Raw genomic sequence first — 14,989 nt, forward strand, 5'->3', positions numbered from 1 at the left:
CGAGTTTCTGGGCGCGGGGGGCTGCGGGGCTGGGGAGGACCCGCCGCACCTGCCGGGCGCAGGCAGCGGGCACTTCCGCGGGAGCAAAACAAGAGCACGCGCACCTGCCGGCTCCGCCCCGCCCCGCGCGCCGGCCAATCGCGGCTGCGTGGGCGGGGCGTGGGCGGGGCCGGCGCGGCGGGGCGGGGCCGAGGAGCCCCAGCGGCAGCCGGAGCCGAGCCGGCGCGGGGCGCAGCGGCCCAGCCTGAAGCCAGCGCAGCCTCGTGCCCGCCGCCCGTGCCCGCCGCCGCCGCCCGTGCCCGCCGCCCCCGGGGCATGGCCTGTCTGATGGCCGCTTTCTCGGTCGGCACCGCCATGGTGAGTGAGCGCATCCTCCGCCCGCGGGGCTTGCTTCCGTTCTCCGGCAGAGCCAGGAACGCACAAAGACCCGCACCCTCACCCTGGCGGCCGCCCCTGGGTCCCCGGGGAGAAGCCCGGCTCCGACTGCCAGCCCTGACTACCTGGAGCCGCGGGGTGCTCCTTGCGCCGGCAGGGGCCGCGGGGCAGGCGGAGGGGCCAGGAGCGTTCGGGGGGCGGCCAGCAGCCCCACAAGTGCACCGATGCCGCCCCTCGGCCCCCTCCGGGTAGGGGCCTGTGCCGGGTTCCCGAGCGCACTGGGGAGGGTGGCAGCTTGGGTCGGGGGAAGGGGCGGGCGTCCTCCCTGCCGGCGCGCGCGGCCGGGGTTCGGGAACCGGCACTTCTCGCGCCACCCTCCGGAGCGCCGGGCACGGTCTGGGGGAACAAAAGAGGGAGCTGCTCCCCGAGAACCGGATCCTGCCCTGCCCCTGGCGCTCCCCGGGGGACAACAACCCCTCCCGGACATGCTGGGGAGGGGGCGGCCGATTCCGGGGAGGCAGCCTAGGGACCAGCCTGGATACCTGCAGGCCACCTTTTCCGCACCCTGGACAGAGACCAGGGTGGGGACAGGGACGCGGGTCTCCCGCTCCCGAGGGTGCCAGATCCGTAGGGGACCCCCGGGCGCCCGCAGATGAGTGCTAGACACAGTGACATCACGGGCTTGTCCCAGGGATGGTCCAAAGTCTCCTCTTGCCCCTTTCTTAGAGCTCCGTAAACTCACATTAGGAAAAAAAACAACCCCAAATACCCAAAACAACACACTAGCCGCCGACCCATCCAACCCGGGGCCTTTCATTTTTCTGCCTAGCGCCCCGACCTTGCAGTTCGGCACCTACGGACTCGATCTCGGTTCAGATAAAGTACAGATTGGAAGTATTCCGAATCCCACCCACCTCGCCCTCCGTTTCCAGCCCTCTCCCCGCCGTCTGCCTATGGATTTACTACCCTGCTAATTACTCCCCATAGGCTGGGAGCCCACAGCGCGCAGCGCGCACCGGGGTTTCACCCCCACCCCTCGCCTTATTTCATTTTTAGCATCCTGTGTTTGAAGTCAGCAGGGCTCGGCAGGGTTTGACCGACAGTTACCTCTTGCCTTGAGCCCAAGGAAAAAAAAGCGTAGCTGGCTGTCTGCGCATGCGCTCTCTCACCACCGCATCCCAGGCCTCCAAACAGGTTACCGTAGAACACATACCGAGCGTCGCCGGCTCATTATATAATGATTTTGTGTAAACCGATAGAATGGGGCTGCAGGCGTGCTTGGGACGTCGGTGGAGCGGGGACGGGGCGCGGGGAGGGGGACTCGCCGACCAGGTCCCCTCTGCGGGCATGCCTTGCCTGCCTTGTCTTCTCAAGCAGGAGGTGGGGGATGGAACCACAGGAAAGGCAGCGCCTCCTCCTGACGGTTGCTTTTATCTGGTCCAACGTTCGGTAACGCCGGGCCATTCTTCCTTTTACATTTGTGCATCGCTCTGGGATTCCTAAATTATGCTGATAATGGAAAATTCGGGAGGCTATTAGGGTAGCTGTAGGTAAGGAAGGTTTCAGACCTTTTAGGTGCCGGGTAACTCTCTCTTGAAGTCCTTTCAAAGCTGCAAAAGTGGCTTATACATGTGAAAAAACAACGAATCGGAATGTCTTAAGGTATAGATGGTTTTTTCATGTCAGGATTTTTTAGTGCTATGTCCTAGTTTGATGCAGACCCAGGACCCCACTGTTCTGGGCTCACATGGAGACACTAACCACTGGGCTTATTTCTTCAGGGAACATTGTTTTGTTTGAAAAACTGTTTTCCTCCTCAAAAATCTTGTACTTTTTTTTTTTTTTTTAGTTTAAAACATTCCACCCCAGTTGTAAACAAAAAGCCCCTGAGAGAGCCCCAGCGTCCTGAGCCTTCCCTCACCCCCTGCTCTGGGGTCCCACCTGGGACTGACTGTGCCAGGTGTGAGTCTGGAACAGCTGACTTGGAGGTTGGGCGAAGCTCCTGGCCTTGCGCTGGGCTGGGAGGGGCAGGCGCGCGGTCCCAGCAGGGTGGTGGTGTTTGGGGCTGATTGAAGTGGGGTTCAGTGGTGATGAGGTCTTCAATCTCAGTGACCATACACGGAGTACCTGCCTTTGGCTTAGTTAAGGGTGTGACATGTGGATTATTTCCCCCATGGTAGTAGCCTTGAAGATTCTTGGCTAGCGTTTTCCTCTCAGGTGCCCGAGGTTTCTGCCTTCCAATTGAAGGGTCCACTGGTCTAGGTGGGCACCAAGCCCAGGAGCGACACATGGGAGAGAGAACTGAGAGAGGAGTGCGCCCATGCCTGCCACCGGCATCGTCCTCTTCCGTTTCCTCCCTTCTCCATGGGCTGTGGGAAGAAGTTTCTATCTCTCATTGTGTGTCCCTGGGTAATAGCGTGAACCAGCCTCACAGAGGCCTGGGGTCCTGTTAGAGACCCTCCCCAGCAAAACAGGCATCTCTGTAGGCTTGTATTTCAAGTGAAGTCAGCACGCAAGAAAATATTCTCGGGAACGACAGGCAGCAACAATCCCAGATAGGGTCTCCTCGGCATTCAACACCCGTGAATGGATTTACTATTATTTGCCACTTATTATGCGGCACAAATTGTGTGTGGACGGGGAGGTCAAAGATCCCAGATGCTGGGAAAAAAATAGGGAAACATACAAAGAAAGGGAACCAATGGGGAGGGAAGATGTATTTGTTTCATTTTTAATGAGCTCAGGAGGCTGAGGACAAGCTAGCTGTAACCTACATTGCCGGCCGCTCTGGTCTGCGGATCCGTTTCCAGAGAGCTGGTCTATTTCAGAATGACAGCCACTGCCTCCCATCATCCAAGGGTTCATGATTTTCTTAATTGGGCAAGGTCATGGGACATCCGTGGAAGAAAGGTGGGTAATGGTACGAGCTGCTTGGGTGTCAGGTTTTTTTTTTTTGGGGGGGGGTGGGATTATCTGGTTTCCTCAGTTTCTTGTGGCTTTCACTCTAATGGGCACGGGTTGGCATGACCCAGGGTCACGTACAACTTGCCTCTAGAAAGCTAAGCCACATGCAAGTGCTGTTAATGACACTGGCTGGGCGCGGAGGGGAAGCCGCAGGAGCCGGACCCTGGCTTGGCTACTCACTGACCAGGGGTCTCCGGCAGGAGGCCTTCTCTGTGTGTCAGAGCCCAGCTCTGAACAGAGTGGGAGATGGCGATCCCCCCAGCGGTGTGGCGATAGTAAGAGGCATCCCTTCTGCCGCCTGGAGTTTCCTGGGTCTCGGGCATTGTCGGGCCTGTAGTTCTTGTTGTCTATGATCACTCACCTGGGATGCGGGAGGCATTATTTCATACTTAAAGAGTGAGTCCTTGACTCTGCCTCCTCCCACCCTCTCTCCCTGATCGGTTTAGTCACCCCGCTTTGTCCTACTGGCCTGTCCGCTTGCCTTCCTCCCCACCGCCACTAGGTGCTTAAGGCCACCGTCACCCTCCCGTCTGCATGTCGCCGCAGGGGACGGTTTGTAATTACAGTTTCTGGTCCGTTACCTCCACTTCAGAACCCGTGGTGCCCCCCCCCCCCCCGCAAGACTTCTCGATAAAGTGCTTCACACGCAGACCCCATGCGTCTCCAGTTTCCTCGGACCCTCCCGCCCTCCGTCCTTCCCTACCACCCGGAAGCGGAGCTCCAGCCTCTGAATGTCCCTCAGATCCGGATGCTCTGCTCCCTCCTGCCGCTGAGCCTTTGCACATGCTCTTCCCTTGCAGGCGCCCTCCCCCCACCCCACCTGGTCTCATTCCGGCTCTGGCCTCAGGGCATTGTGACTGCCCGCAGCATTCGTGTCTGGGACCCCAACCTTGAATGGGGAGCTTGCTGTCTGCCTGTTGGAGCTGGCTGTTGACCCCCAGGGCTTTCCTGGGGGCTCTCATTCCTGGACGAGTGAGTGAGCAAGAGAAGAGACAGGCTTGGAGTCTGCCTGCTGCAGCCAGAGAGAGTGGCACCATCTGGACGGGCTGTGGCAGCCGGGATGCCAGGGTGGAGGTCCTGGGAGCCACCTCTGGTGGGGAGCCCCTGGATCTCCCTGCTCCCAGCTGAACCCCCCACAGCTGGAGCTGGGGCTGCCCGTAGGATGTAGGATGTAGGTTCGCTTTTCCTCGGAGGTGGCTAGTGCGGGGAGCACAGGCTTTGAGGGGCAGGCCTGGAGCAGACGGGTGGCGCTCGGCGCCCGCTGTAGGTGCTGGAGTGGTGTTGCGTGTGTTTGCCCAGTGCCCGAAGTCAAGTGTGTGCTGAGCTAGGGCAGGGCCTGCTGTCATTCCTTCAAGGGGCCCCAGCATGGAAGGCAGCGGGCAGAGCTGTGGCAAAGGCCATGTCCCGCAGCACCCCCCCACCCCCACCGCAGAGCAGAGGGGCCCTGAGGAGTCCGCGGCCAGGCAGACGCAAGCCTTCCCGGCCTCGGCCTTGGGACCGCAGGAACCTACTTCTGTTTGCGTGTGAAATGTTTCACATGTTCGGTGCCAGCAGCAAACCGAGCTTAATTTTCTCAGTTTTACTTGGCACTTGAATTTTTATCCACAGAATGTTATAGTCAGTGAGCTAAGTTTTGATTTGGTTAAGCTTTTCAGAGGTAGGAGATGCCTGGGAGGGCTCTGTGTGTGTGTGTGTGTGTGTGTGTGTGTATGTCTTTTACTTAAACAGCAAAGCAACATTTTCAAACATGATGAGAACCCGAAATCCGTGTGCCCACATCACCCCTCGCCCGATGTGTGCTTCTAAATACTCGGAAACTTAGAGCCCGCCGAGATGTTTTTTAAAGATGTATTGTGTATTATTTTAGAGAGGGGGAGGGGGGAGGCAGAGGGAGAGAGAATCTCAAGCAGACTCCCGCTGAGCGAGGAGCCTGATGTGAGGCTTGATCTCGCGACCCTTGAGATCATAACCGGAGCTGAAATCAAGAGTCTGACATTTAACCACAGGAGCCACCCAGCTGCCCCAGGCCTCCAAGATTTCCAAGGCTTTCAATACCGTGATGGAAATAACCCCAGCTTTTCAGTGGTGCAGTCAGGGACCCTAAAGAGGGCGCTCTGGTGGGGGGAGAGGGCAGTCCTTCTGCGGGCAGAAGGGCCGGGATCATCGGCAAGGCTGATCAATGGGCTCTCCCGATATGGTACGCAACCGGATGGAGGAGAGGTGCCAAAGGCCCTCACTTTGGCACCGCGCAATGATCTCTTTGGATTCGAGAGACAGCCCGGAAAAGCACTGCGCAGTCCTTGTCCGCTCCAGGGTGGCTCTGTGTTTTGTACCTGAAGCCCATCGATCTGCTCAGGGTCGCCAAGCTCTTAGATAAAGATGTTCCGTTCTTTGCATAAATACTTTCGGTGCTTGGCATACCTGTATGCTGACTCCCAAGGGAAGCTTCCAGAAGCCAACGTTGCTACGCAGTGTCAGGTCCTCCGCTTGCAGCGGGAGGAACACCTCCTCTTTCGATGACTGGGTTCGGGGATCAGTGCTGCCCCTCGCCTGACTGTAGGGCTCTCAGCAAGCTCCAGAGAGCGTCTGAGTCTGCATTTTGCTGTATGTACAGCAGAGAGAGCGAGCATCAGCCTTCCCAACGTCCCGCGCTAGGAGGAGGAGACAGTGAGAGGCAGAGCTAGAAGTGAACTGGGAAATCCGCAGGAAGACACAAGGCCGACGCCCGCCCAACCGAGCGGTGCCCGTGGAGCCTCGGCCCTTGGGAAATGTTCTTGAGTTTCCACGGGAAGGCACTAAAACAGCTCATTTTAAGTCAAACGCTCCCAATTTATTAGGGGCTCCATGCATCTGTACCCGGTCTTTGAATGAGTGGACTTTGTGTAAAGACATCATTTTCATGGCAGCCAGTGTTTGACTCTTCAAGACAAACAAGTCCTTTGTTACAGTTTCGAGAGTCGATCTGAGGATTCCGCAGTGAGATTTTGGTAGATTAGTTTAATCTTCTACCTTAGGCATATAGATATATAGAAATGCAGTAGAAGCAGTGATAGCGAGAGATGACCACCCCCTCCGGGTCAGCGCAGGGCGGTGGCTTCCCAAGGGTTGCCGTGGGTCATCGGTGACCCCGAGCCCCATGGCTAGTCCCTGGCGCCCTTCCCTCCGCGGAGCGCCTCACCTCTCTTGTGCTTCCTGCCCGTCTCTTCTAGAATGCCAGCAGTTACTCCGCAGCCATGACGGAGCCCAAGTCCGTGTGCGTCTCGGTGGACGAGGTGGTCTCGGGTAACACGGAGGCTTCGGAGACCGACCTGCTGAACGGGCATCTGAAGAAGGTGGACAACAACCTCACGGAGGCGCAGCGCTTCTCATCCCTGCCGCGCAGGGCGGCTGTGAACATTGAATTCAAGGACCTCTCCTACTCAGTCCCCGAAGGACCCTGGTGGAGGAAGAAAGGTAGGAGGGCTGCTGTGCGCTCGGGCTGGGGGAGGGGGGCGCGGAGCCTGCGGGCGAGGCGACAGGTGGGCGGGGCCACCGGGGTCTGGAATTCAGGAGGTGGGAGCCTTCCCACTCCCACCGCGGCTGATGCAGCCAGTTTCTTTAATGGCTTTGTGGCCGCCGGGTCCTGGCCTCTAACGCGAAGAGGCTGGATGAGAGGACTCGCGATTCCCGCCGGCTCTTCTGTCCTGGTTCCACGACAGAGACTCTCGGTCAGCATCCGGGCGTGCTGGCTGCCCCTGTGGCCCGGCCCTCTTCGCTGGGTGCCCTTGATGTTGGTCTCTCGAGAGGGGATGGTTTCTGACTGTTTTGGAGGGAAAGGAGGCAGGGGCTCCCTCCCAAGTTTGAAGGGGCACAAAGTAGCCGGTGACCTAGCGCGGCCTCTCTGGCACCCGATCGTCTGCATTATGAGTGGTGACGAGGGGACATGAAAAGACCATTGTCCAATGAGCTGCGGAGAGGAAGACAGAGGACCGGGAGGCTCTGGGGTTCGCTGCGGTTTGCTGCGTGTTCGCCTGGGTGGGGGGCCGCGACGGACGCCGCTATTTGGAGTTTCCTTAGGCCCCCGTGTGTGCTCCTGCGCTGGCTCTGGGTTTCCAAAGTGTGTAGAGTTCATGCTTCCCTAAGTTGGCGTTTCTTTGTCCAGCCTGACCTGTTTCTTCCCGTGGACCTGACTCCGCGTGTCCCCCTGCTCCGAGCGCCCGTCCTGCACCCTCCTTCAGGCGGGTGGGGGGCCGGCTGGGAGAGGGCACGCCCCACGTCCCCCCAGGAACAGCAGCCCGTGGGTTCTAAGGAGCCGTTTCCCAGGACAGGGACGTCTGTGAGGACTCTGGAACAAGAACAGTGACCCAGGTGCCGCTCCTCGTTTTCCGGGATGACCCCACACGACTTGTTTAGTGTTCATTTTCTTCTCCCACGCTTACCTTCCTCCTGTTCTCCTACTCCCTTGGTGCTCAGCTGTTGAGATTGTTGGCGCCGCCGCGCTGGGCTTCCTTGTGACCCCGGTGCTGGACCCTGGACGGACTGGCCCCTGGGACCTGCTCGCCACCCGGGTTGCCAGATGACTTTATTTCTGTTTGTACAACCAGGAACGTGGCCTTCGTCTTATCAATGGCCAAGCGCTCGCTGCCATCGGATACTTGCATTATCAGAGCTCGCCCGCCGGTGTTGTAAGGAAAGCAAGCCTGTGCCGGGCTCACGGGTCAGTCGGTCCATGTGAGCCCATTGATGTTTCAACACAGGCTTCCTTACGGCCTTTTCCTTCCCACAGTGAACGAGAAAACTTAGGGAAAACCTCCCCAAGCCACTAGGAGGGCCTTGTTGCTTTGGCTTGGTTGGTCTAGACAGAGACCATGGCAGGCCTGCGAGGGTCCGAGGTCGATTTTGGCACATCTGTTACTTATGGCCGCAGAAACGGCCATGAGGCTCGGATGGGTGTCCCCGAGGCTCGGGTGGCTTGCAGAGCCATGCGAGAAAACGGTGGAAAGAATCTCGGTTTGACAGGCGACACAGCCAGTGTTCGCGGTTTGCAAAATGGAGAACAGCATTTCCTATTCAAGTCGGGGGCTTGTGGATCCCATGCTCTCTCCGTGTTAGAACTGGTCGTGCTGATTGTCCAGGTCAGCCAGTGGTGACGGCTTCTTTATGCGTGAGGGCCCCCCCCCCGCCCCTCCCCAGCCGCCTCCTTGGAGGCTCCGCCCAGGTGGCTTCCAGACAGAAGCTTGCCCTACAGTAACCTGTGTGGGCTCCGGAGGGGAGGAGCAGGAAGTGGGCCCCACGGGACCTGCCGGTGAGTCAGAGATGGTTGGGGCCAGAGGGGAAGAAGAGCAGCCTCGGCCTGCCGGGTCCCAGTTGCTGGCTTCCGAACCAGCGGGGCCTGAGTCCGGCTTCCTTCCCTGCCCCCCGCTTCAGCACCTGTTTCCGCTTCCCTCCCCCAGCCCTTCCCCCCGCGGGGTGCCCCATCATTTCCTCTGTTCTCAGGACCCTGAAATTCGGAATTTAGATGGCTTCCCACTCCCCATGAATTTAGGGTGGGAAATGCTTCTCACTGAGTAGAAAGGAAACTGAGCGGTGCAGGGGCTCGTCTGGGAGCCTGAGCTCCCCAGCAGGTCTGCCCGGATGCCCCGTGCCTCGCCTCAGGGAGACGGCGCTGCCCCTCCAGACTTCGTGCCCACTCGGCCCTGCGGCTTGGCGAGGTGGCTGCTATATCCGGCCGCGAGCTGCGGCCAGGGAAGCCCAGAGCTCCCAGTAGGCTCAGAATGTGGGGACTGTATCTCCCCGACTAAGAGCCCCCCAGGACAAATCATAAAAGTAGGCACGAAATTTGGAACCGGTCATCTGGGCTGCCCGGGGGAGGTCCCTGGGCGGGGATCTGCGCATCTGCCTTTCCCAGCCCGTTCACCACCTTCTCATGGGTGAGCCCCCTCCTTGCTGGGGTCCCGCTCCTTTGCCCTCGGGGTGGGATCCTGCCTTTCCTGCTCTTGTTCCTCTGCCTGTTGGCGATTGCCGCGGCGACTGGCCGTGATTCAGCCCAGCTGAGAAGTCAAACCCAGCCACTCTGCGGGCCCGTGTCTCACGGGGGCCGTTGCGTGTCCGGCATCCCCTCTGTGAGAGGCCCCGTGTGGCCAACCTTTGGGGCGGGGGCTCTTTCTCTTACTTCTCTCAGCACATTCGTTTTGCTGACTTTCTTTTTGAAGGCTTACTTACTTCAGAGAGAGAACGAGCAAGCATGGGGCAGGGGAAGGACGGGGGGAGAAAGTCTAAGCAGACTCCGTGTTGAGCGTGGAGCCCCACGTGCAGCTCGACCTCATGACCCTGAGATCGTGACCAGAGCGGAAACCCAGAGTCAGACGCTTCACCAACTGCACGGCCCAGGCGCCCCGTGGGGAGGGGGGTTTGTTTAAAATTCAGCTTTCCGTATTGAGCTCCCCGGAGCGATCACACGGGGCCTGGACGCCCTGGCATTTCCAGGACGTGAATTCCTGGAGGGCCCGGCTCCAGGGAACCACAGTGATGGTGCAAGGTCAGAGCCAAGGCCGGACCCGCGGTCCGACTCCTGCTCCAAGCTTGGCCATGTGATTGGAATAATGTTAGAAACTCCTAACACCATCGTTTTAAAGAGAGTGTCCTAATCCTCGCAAGAAAGGTAGCAGGTAGATGGAATCCGCGGCATCATTGGAAAGATGTCAGGCGCTGGTTCTTTAAAACCCTTAAGCGGGACGATTGCCAAGCACTGAATATGGCATCGAACAAACATCTCTACATTTTCAATTGTCGTAACATTTTCACCATATGATTAATGATGTCTTTGGAGGAAAAACCACATCATATAATAGATTCCTAGTAGAGAACATAATTGTGAAAGGAAGTGTTCTCGGGAGAACGGGTACACCCCAAGGATAATTTCCCCGGCTTCTGATGTGGTAATTACTTTCCCCCAAGGAATGCACTCGCATAGCACAAGTGGATGGGACAAATGATCTAGAAGAGTGTGGACGTGAGCACACACAAGCCCCCGTGTCGGGGACACGTAGGGACGGTCTGGTCCAGAGGTCCTCATTCGCCCTCATGGTGACTTACTTTGAAAGTGGCTTCCGTTCCTGTAAAGAAGACACCATGTTGGGAATGTTTAGGACCCCCGATTAAGAACAGAATCCCCATCATGAAATTCTCAGGGGAACATGTCACCGCGGGAGGCGACAGGGACGTCTCACACTTAAATAGCACTTGCTGGCTTTCAGGGCCGGGTCACACAGGCGCTGTCCGCAGGATGTGACCCATCACGAGGAACAAGGACAGTACTTGGGGTACTGGAGAGCAGTGCTCCCCAAGGAAACCCGGGTCGTTTCTGTCTGGAGATTTAAAGCTGTGCGTGGGGCCCCTTGGCTCAGGGGCCAATTCTGATTGGCCTCTCTCTCTCCCCGTGGGATGCACGAGGTTCAGAGATAGGCCCTGAGTCCCAGGAGCACAGAAGATGGCAATGGAAAAGCGGGTCTGTACAATTTGGGGTCAGGGCCCAATGAGGAACCTGGTAAGCCCCTGGCCCCGAGGCCACGCACAATCAGACCACCGTGGCCTGGGGCTGTCGTGACCATCTGATGAAACCACTGGGCAGTACCTCGACTGTTAATGCTGGTGGATGTCCCTTTTAATTGACCTGTGGGGATGTCAGTCCCCTTCACCATTCCCAAGGACCCGGGAAGGATCTCCTGGCCTGGGGACAGGCTCCAGCTGTCCCGTCCCCTCACCAGAGAGGTGAGCTGTGTGCATGGCATGGGTTCACATAAACAGGTGACATGATTCTTAGAAATTATCTACGCCTCCCATGATTACCTGGCGACAGAATTCAGGTCGAGAAGGAAAGGAATCCTACCTGGGGCGCTAGAGAGTTTTCTTCACCGCGCCTCGGCCTGGCACCCGAGTGGTGCACAGACCAGCATGTGGGCTCACTCTGAAACCCTACCTCCCAGCCTCCGCCTCGCTAAATAACCAGGAAGGAGTTAGAACCTTCTGGGCGGATCCACATCGAATTATCCATCCTGCTTTGCGTCTAAGCTTTAAAACGCATTCTCGAATTAAAGTTTGCTTTCTCTTAATTTCCAAAGCTACCTCCCAGGGCCCACCACAACAGACGGGCTAAAATGAGCGGAATGCGCCACCAATAAATCCCTTTCAGGAATTCCATTAAGGGTAGACTGGATTCCAGCCCGGGGCTGACTGGCTCTGTGCAACCCGCAGGGGCAGGACAGGGAGGGAAAGCCTCGAGAGGAGGACTGTGGGGCTCCAGCGGCGGCTGTGGGCCCTCGGAAGGGTGGAGACTGCTCAGGTTCCAGAGGGTTCAGATAGCCCCCAGCACAAATGAATGAGTTTCACGTGCTCTCCGGGAACCATCATGCTAAAGTGGATTTTGGGGGGGTAGGTACAAAAGAAGATTGTCTTTGATAGTCTGCCTTTGTCTTTGGGACGGTAGCTAGTCTTCTAGGGCAGTGGGATGAATTATCTATACCTTGCTCCAGGGGCTCGTTGCTCGAGGCTGGGGCTGGGGCGTTTACAAAGGAAGCCCAGTGGCCCTACGTTGCCATGGAGAGCCCAGACACCAGAGCGCTCCTCCCTTCTCCTCTGGGGCCAGTTCTTTGGTCCTCAGTCCTTGGTGGCTCCCTCAGGCAGGCAGGTAAGCCGCCCACTCAGGCCCTTTGGCGATGAGGTCTTCTGGAACTGTCTTGATCTTCTGCTTCGTGGGCTTTGAAAACACATTGAGGAGGGACTGGCTTTCCCACAGAATCATAACAGAGGGGTGCATAGCGACCATGTTCAACATCAGAGGGGTGCTAGTTTCCAAGGAGAACGTTAACATCCAAGAGTCTCCATGCTCCTCTTCTGTGGCCGGCAGCCGGCCTGGAAGCCCAGCCATCACCAGCTGGGACCTGCAATCTGGTGCCCAAGGAAAGGTGTGGCACCCTCAGGCTGATGGCCCCTGCAGATATGGCTTTGGTGGCCCAGCCAACACTGGCCTTGAGGTATCCTTTTCTCCTCTGCTTCCATGTCAGGCCACCCTGTCACTTTCCCATCTGCGGCTTCTCTATTAGGGCACGCTCACCTTTTGTCATGTTCCCAGAGTCTGCTTGTCCCTGAGCCATCTGGTCTCTTCGAGGAGACTTTGCAGGGCTGTGCCCTTCTCAGTGGGGTGCTGGTGTCACTGTCTCACTTGTTTAAAGGTATCGGTGCCACCCTCGTTTTCACCTGCCAGGTGGGTGCCCTCCTGCCTTCCTTTAACACCCCAGAAATGCTCACATCTTGAGAACCGCACATTCTTGAGCTATAAACCCAAACCTAATCTGTCAAGGCAAAGAAATAACCCAAGGTGACATTTTGCTGAACCTGAAACCATTCCTCTTGTTTATAAATTGGCAGAAAGAAACCTTTAGTAACCATACACCCGTTCTTTTTGAGTTCGGTTCTGGAATCAACAGATTTGCTTATTTGAAGGAACAAAGGTAACCACCTGGTCTGGGTAAATGCGACCTGCCCCATCCAGGGGTTTGGAGAAAGGGGGCGGGGCATTCTCTGTCAAATCCAGGCCGACCAGCTTCCAAAACCTTTGAGGGGAAGCTTCCCTTCCAATGAAATATATCTGATACTGAGTGTTTGGCTCAGCATACTAGATGAGACACCTAGAGGAGTTTTCAGAGCCAAGGGTGGAGGCTGGCGTGCCTGCAGGGAGGCCCTGAGACCCCCGCCACTGGCTTCCCTTCTCACTCTGCAGCTGTGTCGTCAGCCACCTGCAGCTCTGTGGGGTAAACGGCATTCCGTGTCAACATCAGGACAGGCCAGAGTGACTTCCAGATTCTTCTTATGCCCAGTTGAGGCCTATACTGAGAGTCCGAATCTTGCAGGCCTACGGGGCCTCTGAGCTCCCTTGGTCTGACCTCCCACCGGTGGAGCAACTCTTCTTGCCTCCTCCCCCGCCAACAGGATGCCAGCCTCTGTCTGGACACTTGCGACAACCAGGGACTGACATCTGCCCGGGTAGTCAGGTCGTTGCTCGCACAGTATAATTCTTAGAAAAGGCTTCTGTCTGTTGCGCTGAAACGGAAACTGACTTGGAATTCATCTGTCGACCCCAGTTCTGCTTTTTGGAACTTTGCAAAAATACTTACAGTCTTGGTCTTGAAATAAGCTCACAAATTAGGAAGAGAAAAAGCCTCACCAAGTACAAAAAATAACCAAGTGCATCAAGACCCAGGGTCACCGGAGAAGGAAAACACAGAAGTATGGGGTCCCTGGAGGGGAGGAGGCTCGAGTCTCGCTTGGGGCTTGGGCATCACCATGGCATCCCTGGGGGCAGGGTTGCGAGCAGAGCTCATGCTCTCCGGCCCTAAACTGAGGAGTGGGGCTTCACAGACGAGGAGGATGTGAGGCCGTCTTTCTGTTTCTTTTATCGTCATAAGGCAACGAAAAGTCCCTTGCCTTCATGTCTCAGTGGCCTATCTTGAAACTGAATCTTTTTAGCGGGAGTTTTATGGGATTTCTTAGCTGTTATTTCTGCCTTCCCACTTTTTTGGGAGAAGTGTTTGTTTTTTTAATAAAAAGAAAACTGCCCCCTAAGCCCATGCTGCAGGCTTTAGCACACTGTCTCCTGGAGGGCTCACGGGAGGGTCATGGGGGCCTATCAGCACGGACATCTCACCCAGGAGTAAAGGAGGTTTCCAGAGAGACAGATCTCAGATTCAGGTTTAAACCTCAAGTCTTTACCTGTTTCTCAGTGAGCTCCACTGAGAACTCACCTCCTTTTGTCATCTCCTAGGCCCACATCAAACTAACTGTTTGAAACGTTCTTGCCTGTGACATACCCCAGCCCCAGGCCCTGGTGACAGCGGAGGCACCACAGAAGGCCTCCCTGCCTCCCTGGCCAGGCGGTTCCCACATTTCCTACCTGGGCTAGGCTGGGGGAGGGGACAGTTTCCTTTTCTGGCCTGGGTAGGAACTCCAGCCGCCTGGCTGGGGACTGGGCTGAGTGAGCATCTCTGCCCGCCCTCACCCTCCGGGATGGGGGTGTCCGGCCACCTGCCCTCCGCCTGCCCGCTCCTTCCCAGGGCTGCCAGACTGGCTTGTTATCAAACAAAGAACGGATTCATTCTGGCCAATTTTCACCTGCGCCTTCTCGACAAGGTGAGGCTCTGGCCGCCGGCCTAGAGGAGGCTCTTCGGCGGGCTTCAAATACGGAGGGAAAACCCATCCCTCTCCTCGGCCGGCTGTGCCAAGGCCGACGCCGCAGGGGGGCTGCCCCCGGGGGTGAGGGGCGCGCTAGTCCCTGCGAGACGGCCGGCCGGCCGCCCCTGCGCCCACATGCAGATCTGGCCGCGGGTCTGGGGGAGGCGGCCGGGAGGATTTCCGAGGATTTTCGCGTGCCTGGGGAACCGCACCTTGAGGACCGCAGTTAGAGCCCTACATGGCCAGGGCCCTAGCGCGCGCAGATGCGGGCGGGGCAGGTGCGCGCCGCCGCGCGTGCGCAGTGGCTGCCGCCGCCGGGGCCGCCGCCCGCGCCGGGGTTACTGTCGGTCAATGCTCGCGGGTAACCTCGCCGGCTCGGCGCGATTGGCTGCGCGCGGGGCGCTGTTGCTAAGCCGGAGCTGAGCGCCGAGCGCAGGGGGGATGC

The 14,989-nt window shown here is 57.8% G+C and overlaps 1 protein-coding gene across 4 annotated transcripts in view; it reads left to right on the forward strand.

Annotated features, from left to right (window-relative positions):
* The window catches only part of ABCG1 (ATP binding cassette subfamily G member 1), a 66,167-nt gene that overhangs the window by 13,303 nt on the left and 37,875 nt on the right, over positions 1 to 14,989 (forward strand). For 2 of the 4 annotated variants that reach the window (XM_032355948.1, XM_032355956.1), the window contains exons 1-2: positions 196 to 357; positions 6,549 to 6,792. In XM_032355948.1, coding sequence (XP_032211839.1) covers positions 316 to 357; positions 6,549 to 6,792 — 286 coding nt within the window. In that variant the 5' untranslated portion in view covers positions 196 to 315. Of the gene's footprint in view, positions 1 to 195; positions 358 to 6,548; positions 6,793 to 14,989 lie in introns of those variants that run through there. The other 2 variants (XM_032355966.1, XM_032355975.1) reach the window with 1 other exon arrangement.

Source organism: Mustela erminea, chromosome 1, assembly GCF_009829155.1.
Source record: "Mustela erminea isolate mMusErm1 chromosome 1, mMusErm1.Pri, whole genome shotgun sequence".
In the NCBI taxonomy this organism is placed as follows: Eukaryota; Metazoa; Chordata; class Mammalia; order Carnivora; family Mustelidae; genus Mustela; species Mustela erminea.